The 11,497-nt window shown below is 34.9% G+C and overlaps 1 protein-coding gene across 4 annotated transcripts; it reads right to left on the bottom strand.

The window, feature by feature from the left end:
- LOC18445067 (uncharacterized) lies at nt 1-9,723 on the bottom strand. 4 transcript variants are annotated; one of them, XM_088859003.1, is made up of 5 exons: nt 9,642-9,723; nt 9,079-9,183; nt 2,619-2,720; nt 1,098-1,231; nt 1-466 (listed from the first exon to the last, which is right to left on the bottom strand). In XM_088859003.1, the coding sequence occupies exons 3-5, from the start codon at nt 2,689-2,691 to the stop codon at nt 245-247; spliced, it is 429 nt and encodes a 142-aa protein (XP_088715129.1). In that variant the 5' UTR covers nt 2,692-2,720; nt 9,079-9,183; nt 9,642-9,723; the 3' UTR covers nt 1-244. The 4 variants fall into 4 exon arrangements, with proteins under 4 accessions (XP_088715129.1, XP_011627358.1, XP_088715130.1 ...); XM_011629056.3 differs by lacking the exon at nt 9,079-9,183; XM_088859004.1 differs by lacking the exon at nt 9,642-9,723 and having other exon boundaries at nt 1,098-1,300; nt 9,079-9,632.
- Nucleotides 9,724-11,497: the final 1,774 nt, after the last annotated feature.

The following is an 11,497-nucleotide window of genomic DNA, read 5'->3' as shown; positions in this document are numbered from 1 at the left end:
TTTTTCAAGTAGATCAAGGGCATCAGAGATCTTGAATAGATTTAAGCCTATTAAGAAACTATTTGAATACATAGCTCACTCAATTGGAAGGCACTTTGTTGCAATCTTGAGGTTGTTAGTTCAAAACCAGCTCGCCATAAAAAATCAGCTGTGAATTGAAAGAGCAACGACATCCAGAATTGATTCATATAATGACACTATCAGATACACAAATAAGGCAAACATGAAAGAGGGAACGAGTGATCTATGCTGATTTGAGAGCAGCATTATTGTAAATGGGATGGAGAACATGACCCTCAGTTGGTTCGACATGCACCCACTTGCGGCCGCTCAGCTTATGTCGCTCAAACTTAACTTTCCCCTCCTTTAGAGCATAGAGAGTGTGGTCCTTGCCCATGCCTACATAGTCACCAGGGTGGAACCGAGTGCCCCTTTGCCGGACAATAATATTTCCAGGAATCACTTTCTGCAATTTTGCACAAAATGATCCAATTTAAACCATAAAGCCCCATAAAACTAAATAGCCAGAGAGACAAACCATACAACTTATGCAAAAATAAAGTGACATACATGGTGACAGATCTCATGCAGCCCAACAAATATATAGTGACATCGCATGCAGCCCAACAAATACATAGTGACAGATCTCATTCTTGAGAATTTGTAAGAAATAAGATTTTGAGGTAATTTGCTGGGAAAATTTCAAATTTTTGTTTTTTCTCAAGAAATTTTATAAATTGGGAAAGATAATGGATAAGGCTTATAAAAATAAAATGACAAAAAAATTTAACAGAAATCGGATTTTTTTCCTTAATTTTTCTACAAACTTATTTTGTTTCTTGTAATCCTAGAAATTATCCTTTCACTTGACCTGAAAAATACCCTCCTATAAATTCATGACTAATAGTGTTAGATGAATTTGCGCTTGACATTTTTTAGCAAACCTTCATGTTCTCAAAACGACGAGCAGCTGAAAAGATGGAAAAATAAGAAAGAAATCATAGAAAATAACAAGTGTTCTCCCAAAATCTCGCATAAAATGTAGAACAGAAGATACAAATCACTATCATGCAGAGATAATAAAGAACTGAAAATACCTCGCCTCCAAATTTCTTAACCCCAAGATGCTTGGGCAGGGAGTCTCGACCATTCTTTGTGGAACCCGCAGTCTTCTTTGTGGCCCATCGCTTGAACATCAAGCCCAATGGTCCACTGCTACTACCAGGAACATCTGCATCTCATGTATATGACATCAACAAAAAGTGTGGACTGAGATGTTGACTTATATAATGCATTCCATCTGGATTTGACAATTAGACATTTTACATATGAGAATCAAACATGGCATCTTTGCATTGACCTCCCTACTTCCCTCCCTCCCTCTCTATGACACATGCATACACACGAAGTTGCCCTAACCCTTGAATAGAAGGAGATGCTCAGAGGCATAGAACCTCACTGTCATAACTCGGAAGCAATTTCGGAACTAAATTGCAGATTGCATCAAACCAATTCTATTCAACAAATCATAGAAATACACAAATTTGGTATGACATGATCAAATGCATGAAAGGGGAGAGTCAAACTCCTGATCACGATAATTAGCATGAAAATTCTTTACAATATGGATTCTAATGGGAATTTCATATTTTCTCTAGTTTGTAAAATAGCTCTGCAGGTCAAGGAATCATTAGTTATTGGGTGCGGTTTGTATAGAGCCGAGGCTCTAAACAATCAAAGTAAAGTGCACCTTCAAATAGTGTCGAGAAACGTGGTTTCAATACTGAAAATCTTTGTGATAGCCTTAAAATATATTTTAATCATTAATTATCAAATTTAAAGCTTAAAAAATGGTGTAGATCAAGCAGATCTATGAAAACCTGAAAATCTTGAAAATCGATAGTCCAAAAATACATTACAAGATGCACTATTTCCAAAACTTAAAATCTATTTTTTTTCTCATGTTCGTGCATCTTGATGTCGAGATGCTCAATTTAAGGATATTTGAGCATCAAAACTAACCTCTTCTAGTGAAATTTTGTAGGTGGGCTCTAATTTGATTGTTTAGAGCCTCGGCTCTATATAAACTTTTTCTTTAGTTATTACATAAAGTCCAAATCCAGAGAGAATGATTTCAAATGTGTTTCTAGTCTCATATGTAGGACCAACAAAAGCAATTTCAGTACCACTACCTATAAAGAAGGTGCATAATTCAGTCTACATCCAGCTTAACCATTACACCTTTTTTTTAGCCATCTTGACCATTACACATTAATGATTTAATTCGTTGAAAATACCCTAATGGTGAGTTAACTCTCTTCCACACTTTCTTATTGACGACGAAAACCGAATTTAAATTTTCTCAAGTAAATTCTACACAAACGTAATACAGTCAAGAGTTTTGCTTGGAGATGATTTTCTTTCTAAATGCCTTTGCCCAATATATACATACCAATGTAACTTCAATAATTCCTCAATTCCAAGTCTCAAGTAAGAAAGAAAAAAATAATAATAATAGCAGTTTGCAACAAGTAAATATAAATGAGAACAAGTAAAACAATAACTGAGTTAAATCTTAACTAGAAACATAAGTGGCATCGGATGGTTATGGAATTTACCATGGAGACCATACAAGGAGGTATTTTTCACTAGCTCTTTGAGACCAACTCGAGAGCACAGAGTTGTAATCATTTTGGTGAACTATTGTTCTTATAGAAGACCTGGCCACATTTTTTATGGAGAACTTGATTAGTATCTGGCAACATTCATCAAATGGAAATATGGATATCAAATCTTAATATAAAAATCAAAAGCCAACTATTAACTGCATCGAATTGCACTTGAAATTATGAAAGTTTAAACATCATAGAACTTTTTGCATCAAATATTCATGAACACCAATGAAGAACAGTTACTTTATTACTCTAGTAAGGTTTGAGAGCAGTATTTCAACATCATCTGGATGTGTGCTACAGAAAACAAGGTAGAATTGACAGAAATCAAATAAAACAAATTCCGCATATACCAAACATTCAAATATTGAGAAGTAGAAGATCAACATAAAAGGTAGGACACGAAAAAGAAACATATATCAAATGAATAACTACAAAAATACCATCTGACGGTAATACAAGTCCTTCTATGATGAACTTGTCCAACATCGCAATATTCAGCATTTTATATATCGGCATCATATATGGAATTTGGACGATAGCATATAGATTAACTGAAAATTTAACAATAGTGCGAGGGAGAATGAGCCACTTTTACACAAGTCACACGACACATTACCAGCACTAGAAAATGTAAAGGGAAAATCACATACATTTCACTGGTTATATTGGTTCTACAAAAATGGATACAAAACTCAATACAAGAGAGGCCTTTATAAATTAGTTCAAATGAACAAATTGTGACTAAAGTTGCGGCCAAATAGAGAGTGAATAGACAATCTTGCCTAAAATTACACTTTACAAAACTAAATTTTATCTAATTTCAACCCAATTTGACCAGGAAAATCAATTTATGTCTAATTAATTTCAGAAACAACTGAAGGTGTAAGAGCTAATTTTAAGATTCCAACCATTGTGTTGGTCCAGATAAAAATAACTGACAAATTTCGTTAATGCATTCAGTAAAATTCCAGACCTCTTATCTTCCCCTTGGGGAAAGAAAACTCGAACCAACGTTTGAAGCCTAGAGAGTTTGACACCACAAAATTCACAAAAGTGATAACAATGATATGAAAAGGTTCAGGTTTTTTTTTTTTGTGAATTGAAGAGGCTCAAGTTTAATAATAAACATAATCATTTTGATCTACGACGATAAAAATTACCAATAAAACAATAACAAGAATAAGAAGTTAACATTCTCCAAACAAAAATCAGCAACTAAGGGTCAATAGTAATAATGATGATGATGATGATGATGACGACAACGACAATGACCATGATGAAAAACCCAAACAGCTATATGGTCTTAAATCCTGGACACACAATTGTACTTTTCAGAAATCAATCAACATAAAAAATGATTAAACTATGTTTCTTTTTTTCTATTTTTGTGGATCGCCAAATCTCAAATTTGAAAAGGAAAAGAATGAAAAGCAAAAGCACATTCTAAGGTTTTCTGTCACCAAAAACAATAATGAAAAGAATAATGATATGGGAAATCGACAAATGTAAAAGTTCTAGGTTCAATGAAATCAATCGAAAGTAAAGAAGGGGAAACTGAATGGCCTTCAACATAGGAAATGGTCTTCTCCATCACAAAAGCACAAAATATAATGCATCATTGTACCATTCATCAGCATTTTGAATCTAAACCCCAAAATTCCCAATAAAGAGACAATATTTAAACCCTTATTTTCATTGAACCTGGGAAAGAGTATAAACCCTAACCCTCTAAATCGCGAACTAACCAAGCAATCAAATTGAGAACCCTAACCTTAAGCCTAATCCTGAAAAGAAGAGGATACTCGGATTTGTGGCGTACCTTTAGGAATGTTTTGATGGAAGCACACTGAAGCCTGAAATGTTTAATCTAAGTTAAAGCTGCTGCTAGTCTCGCGAAAATTACTAAGCTGCCCCTGAATTGAGTCTCACAAATTTACTGCCGGTTTTGGCTTTATTTAATGGAAAAGCTTTATATGGAAATGTTCCATGAGTCAGCGGGTGCAAAAGCCCTCAGACTCTTCAACGTCCATCTTAAAGATGAACGTTGTGAAAAGCCAACAGGGTCAAATCAGATATGAACGGGTGCCAAAATATCCCCAAAAATAGCACATTTTAAACTTCCAATGTTTTTTTTTTTTTTCATATTTATGATCAACTTCGCTTAGATGATAAATCCCTAAAATTTTGGGTCAAAAATCCATCTTTAAGATGATTTTTAGAAGGGGGTCGTACATGTACATATTAGTCAGCTGACTCATAGAAACCACATCCATTTTGTATATATGCAATAGAAATAAGCTACACCTCAAAAACTCGTTCAAAAATTACGTTTTGATACCGAAAACCCCTCCAATTCATCATCTTGATCTCGAGACGTATGGGTGTGAAAGAAAAAGATATTAAGTCTTAAAAATAGTGCATCTTGTAATCTATTGTCTCGACTGTTTATTCCAAGGTTTCTGAGTGTTCATAGATTTACGCGATCCACACTATTTTTTATGCTTTAATTTCATAATTAGATTAAAAATAGATTTGCACAACATCGTAGGGATTTTCTTCACTTGAACAACATCTTTCAGCATCATTTTAGGGTATGCCTTACTTTGAATGTTTAAGGTGCCAGCCTTATACAAACCTCACCCTTATTTAAATTTGAGGGTGTATAGCACAAAAAAAGTGTATTTTATATTGTATGTAAAGTTATAGAGATTTTCTAGGACGATAGGGGTGGCAATGTATCGGATCGGGTCTCGGTTGGCCCCAACCCGAACTCGGACCCAAGTCTAGAATTATAAATACAAAATAAAAAATTTATTTAAAATATTATTTAATATATATTTTATACCAGGTCAGCTCGGGTCAGTCAACCTCAACCTCGACCCTACCGGATAGAGTCCATGGTGGACCCGGACCCTAGCAGGGTCCTAGTCATTTGGACTTGGACAAGACCAGCTGAATCTAAAACATGAACCCAAACCCAGTTTTGGTCGACCCGGAGGATGAGTTGACTCGATCTGATTGCCACCCCTATTGGATGAGTGGGATCTAATACTCTGATGATGATTTTCACAAACAGCACATCAATCAATTTCTGGCCTGGGGTTATTTGGTTGCCTCTTATAAAATCATGGATTGAGCAAAAAATGCCAAGTTTCAAAAACTCGACTTGGGTTCACGACTTGGGCTTGCCCAAGCCAAGTAACTCATGTGAGTAACGGGACAAAAAAGGGTCTAATAATAAATAAATAAAAAACGTAATCGCAATAAGAATTAAAGTAACAAAAAAAATGGTAGTAAAAGTTGAAATTAAAAAAAAAATATATATATATATATATATATATCATAGATTTAGAAAAGTTGATTTATCGCTGGAGGCCTTTCATAAAATTTCAAAAAATAGAAAATATAAAAATAGGATCTATAACAAACAATACTCACAAATCATCTAAAAAATATCAATATTATTTAATATTGATACATTGATTTTTCATTTTAGTATGATTACCATGATTTTTATTTTTAAGTATTCTCAAGTTCTATCTGAGTATTCAGCTCAGTAACTCAATTGAATCCGAGTTGACTCAACAAAATCTCTAAACACTGTAAAATTCATTTTTGTGTTGTTTTGTTATTTTCCTTATTGTGACTAATTTCTATGTGTGTGTGTGTGTTTGTGAGAGAGAGAGAGAAAAAAAAAATAGATAAAACAAGTTTTGCAGCTCTCTATCTTTTCGTACATTATGTGTAATATTTTTTGTTTGGGTGTGGTTTGTAGAAGCTGTCAACCTTAAACAATCCAAGTAAGGCGCACCTCCAAAGCTCATCAAAAGATGTAATTCTAGTGTCAAAAAATTCAATAATGACCTGAAAAACTACTTAACATCTAATTATGAAAAACTAAAAAATGATACACACTGAAAAGATCTACAAACACATGACAATCTTGAGAATGGACGGTCTAGATATTGTATTACAAGATGTAGTATTTTTGGGAGTTTAAAATCTTTTCTTCTTACATCCATATGTCTTGAGGTCAAGAAGATCAATTGGAGGATTTTTCCGCATCAAAACAACCTTTTTTGATGGATTTTTAAAGCGTTCTTTCTTTCTACATTGTAAGGTATATAAACTTTTTGTTTGTTTGTTTATGTAGCTGTGTTTATTTTATTGTCATGCAACTGATATCATAACAGGATCTCCTTTCTCTACAAAGTTAACTGATACTCAAAAAAGATATCACAACAGGATCTCCTAATGATTCAATGTAATAAGCTAGGCAGCCAGTTTCCCCTTACGTTATTTTTCTTTCTTTTTAAGGTTTATAATGCCTAGCCTGGACAAGAAAAGGGCTTTTTTTTATGACTATAAGGCCTGACCCGGACGGGGCCAGGGTCTCTTCGACCTGATATAGGCCTTGCCGGGCTCAAGCTGATCCTATATAAACTAGCACAGGACTAAGATTGGGGCTCATCAGGCTCATTGCCAGCTCTAACAACCTGGGAAGGCAATTTTCCTCCTCATGAATGTCACCAATTTTTTCCAAAGGAGTCTGATTCATGCATTACTTTTATTTTTTTCACTCAATCACTCAGTTCCAACCACTTCTTATATCCAATCAATATTGTGTGGAAAAAGCACCACATTAGTTCTAATCACTTCCACGTAAAATAAAGAATAAGCACCTTCTTATTTTCGAAATTATTGTATATGAATTTTATTATTTAGAATATAGTTAAAGGTAATGTAGAATAAAGTTTTTTTTTTTTACGAATTTAAATTATTTGATCATCCACTTCATGTCTCCCCCTCAAATTGGTTCTTTTTTAATACAAAGGATATTGGATATTCATGGGGTGAGTGATACAGTGATACTCTATGATTTCCAAAGAACAATGGGATCGCCTAAGGAATTAAATCACTGAGAGAGAGAGGGAAGTGTGTTTCAGCAAGATGGCTTGGCTCAAAACCTTAGAAATGGAATGTTAACAAACTCGCATGAGTATTATCTAAATTAGTGAAGGAATAGAATCAACAGTATTTTGGAGAGAAGATTGATGTGAAAGAGGAAGGGTGAGGTGCCTAAAACCTCAGAGCTGGAGAGGAGAAGAACTAGCATGTTGCTTATGACTGCATCTTGTGCAATCTCCTAGAACACGGAAGGATTCAGAAGTTAGGGAGTTTGAGTTGAAACTGTTGTGCATACAAGCTCTAAAAACCCGATGGGTTATGTTTTGGCAAAGTAAAGAGTGAGAAAAACACAATAAGCCACACATAAGCAATACCTGAGAAAAACAAAGCAAGAAGAAATCGTACAAACAAAAACACCAAGACTTTACGTGATTCCTCAAACCCATACTCATCTCTCTCCCCTAAGCATTACTTCTCTACTCTCTTCCACATCCCCACTAATATCTCCCTCTCTAGCCTCCTCAAACCCTTACTCATCTCTCTTCCCTAAGCATTCTCAGCAGCCAGTAAGTAGGGCTCACGCCTTACCACCTTGCTCTATTACCCCTCTTTAAGGCCTCTTCAGACCCCACCCTCCACCACTTCTCCAATGCTGGACAAAGCTCTGGTAAGGATCTCATGAACGAGTACAGCTAGCAGATATTTCAAAGGTTCATACTTATCAGCACTCTTTGAGAAGAAGGGCTGCTTAACTTACACCGCAGCTATTACCTAGTAGCAGCCACCGCTGATCCTACCTAGAAGCAGCCACCATGGATACTTTACCGAAGAAGCACTCCCTTCTGCTTTTACGATAATCTCTCTCTTTCTGTTTCTCTTCTCAAAAGCAAGGCAATTGTACTCCTCGGGTCTTAGCAACACTCCAAGACAACAACAGAAGAAAAAGCTACAAACTCAAAGACCCTGACTTTAAGTTTCAGCAGCCCCAACTTATACCCCGCATGGTACCCCCCACAGTTCTGCAGTGCGTTACAAAGGCTTTACAATAAAATTCTGGTGTTGATACGCTCAGGATGAAGACAGCCAATAGTTTTCTTGAATCACTTTCTTTTAGAATTGTAATGAACTTAGCATGTAATTTCTTTTCTTTTTCTTTCCTCTCGCTCTCAATTGTATCTCTCTATTCCCCCTCTACCTCTTTTCCCACATATTTCTCCTAGTTCCCTCTTGTTTTTTTGGTTGTATACAGAGCACCCGACCTGTGGGCTGCCTTTTTTGATATATACGGAGCATCCAAATTATGGATTGCCATTTTTTGGATACTTTTTGTAAACTTTACCTTTTTATACAAAGTTAACATTTCTAAAAAAAATTTGCAAAAAATGGTTACTAGAACTAATTTCATAAAAGCGAAAATTTAGTGGGCTTGATCATTTCCATTTGAAACATAAATGCAAGTAAATTTCAGATGAAAATGAGAGAGTTTAGTGAATACTTGTGGCTCAGAGCAATGGCGACTCCCAAGATGGATAAAAGAATGCACGCACAAGCGGACCCTAGAAAGGTTTCTAGCGCTCAAAGCTCTGCTTTTGCAGTCAGGCTAGGAAGAGAAGAAACGTGAGTCATGAAAAATGTCTACGGTTTCCATTTGGTGAAGGCGATGGGTAGGGCTCAAGGAGTGCTTGGGGTTAGAGACAAAAAAAAGTGGGTACAGGTAAGAGGATCACAGTCTCGGATTTGCAGAGAGAGAGGTATTTCGGGATTTAAGAGAGATTTGCAGAGATAGAGAGAGAAGGTTAGGGCTTCAGAGAGAAGACAGTACAGAGAGATAGGAAGCGCAGGAAAGAGAAAGAGAGAGAGAAAGGAGAGCAAGAGATATATTGTGGAGATAGAGAGAGGGATTTGCATATATAGAGGGAGAAGGAAAGATAGCCAGAGAGAGACGGTTTGCAGAGATGGAGAGAGGGGGATTTACATGTAGAGAGAGTATGAAAGAGGAAGCAATAGAGCAATACAGGTAGGGTTTCAGAGAGACGACAGGAGAGAAAGAGAGAGTACCTGGTCCGGTGAGCGGTAAGGAAGAGCTATTATGCAGGAGTAGGGAGCACGGTAGTGAGATGAGCGCGTAAATAAAGGACCCGGTTTCTATGCGACCAAGCCCGTATATATAGAAATGCGGGCCTATTAATAAATCTATTTTTGAGATTGATTTTAAGATTTAAGGACGTGTAATCTCTAAAGATCATGAATATGAAAAAATAAATATATTTTTTAAACTATAAATAATCATTTTAATAAAAAAACATTTGACCCGTAGGTTTCATCTTTCAACACAATATCTAGACTATCAATTCTCAAGAGTTTATGTTTCTAGATCTACTTGATTTTAATTATTTTTAAGTTTAAAATTTTATAACTAGAGATAACAATAGATTTTTAGATAATCCTAATAAAATTTTACACCAAAATTACATATTATGATAAAATTTGGCGGTGCGGATTGTTTAAGGTTGCAACCGTATAAAAATCGCACCCTACAAAAATTATTCCATGTTACAAGTTTCATACGAATCAAACGAAGCCTTGCACGCCTATACAAGTAAGGCGCACCTTTAAAAATTACCGAAAGATGTAGATATGGTATTGGAAACCTTATAGTTGCTTGAAAATCCATATTCGTTCTAATTATGAAACTTAAAATTTCAAAAATAATGTAGACTAAGTATAATTATAAACACTTAAAAACTTGAAAATAGATGGTTCATATACCTTGTTACAAGATACATTATTTTTAAGTATTGAATTATTTTCTTTTTCTTTATCTTTATATCTCGAGGTCGAGATGATTAATTGAAAGGAACACTCTTTTCTATTAGATTTTAGAGGTGCACCTTACTTCTATAGTATAAAATTGCAACTTTATATAAACTTATTTTATTTTTTCTCATTAAGTCTAGAGCCATTCATCTAAACTCACATGAGCCATTCAAAACAAGCACTTGATACAAGTAAATAATAGTCTCAAATCCCAAGCAGCCTATGTAAGATGCGCTTTTAGTTTTCCTATTCTTTTTGGATTGATTTACGGAAAATTGTTTTATTTGGGCTCGACCTCATTTCTATGTATGTGGTCCAGAAAGTGTAAAGTATCCATCTTAAATATTGATCCAAATAGGTGTTCCATCAAAAAGACAATGGAAACTATTCCTATTCTTTTTGGATTGATTTACGGAAAATTGTTTTATTTGGGCTCGACCTCATTTCTATGTATGTGGTCCAGAAAGTGTAAAGTATCCATCTTAAATATTGATCCAAATAGGTGTTCCATCAAAAAGACAATGGAAACTAAAGGTTCAAGTGTTTGTTTACTAGAATTATTATTTCTAGTTTTTGAAACTTATTTGTTTTTTCATTTTCATAATCTAGAGATCACATGTCCTTAAAAATCAAATCTTAAAATCCATCTATAAAATAGATTTATTAAAAGAAAGTTATTTCATACGGATTGAACCGCATTTCTATATATGCAGTAAACAAAATGTAAAACATCCATCTTAATAGATGTTCCATCTAAACATACTCAAAATATATATATTTTTCATACTCATACAACTCAGATGATCAATTAAAAGATTTTTCAACTTTAAAACAACCTATTTTAATGGATTTATTAGGTACATCTTTAATGCTCAAATTTAAATATAAACTTTTTCCATTTTCATATGGAACGATACAGTTACGCGTGTTTGCTTCCTGCCTAAAGCCAATGTAAATTTATCTCATGGGACAAAGTTTTACCGCAATAAAGAGCAAATGTTTGGAAACGTAATGCCCACGTCAGTAGGTGGGGAGTATGTTCCCGGAAATTATCACTTGCACGGACCCGATATAACGTTCCGTTGGCGTGCCACCGC

Source organism: Amborella trichopoda, chromosome 2 (assembly GCF_054954075.1).
Source record: "Amborella trichopoda isolate Santa Cruz 75 chromosome 2, AtrichopodaSantaCruz75HAP2 v2.0, whole genome shotgun sequence".
Taxonomy (NCBI): domain Eukaryota; kingdom Viridiplantae; phylum Streptophyta; class Magnoliopsida; order Amborellales; family Amborellaceae; genus Amborella; species Amborella trichopoda.
The sequence above is the reverse complement of the archived record's forward strand: the minus strand, read 5'-3'. Positions and strand labels throughout refer to the sequence as shown.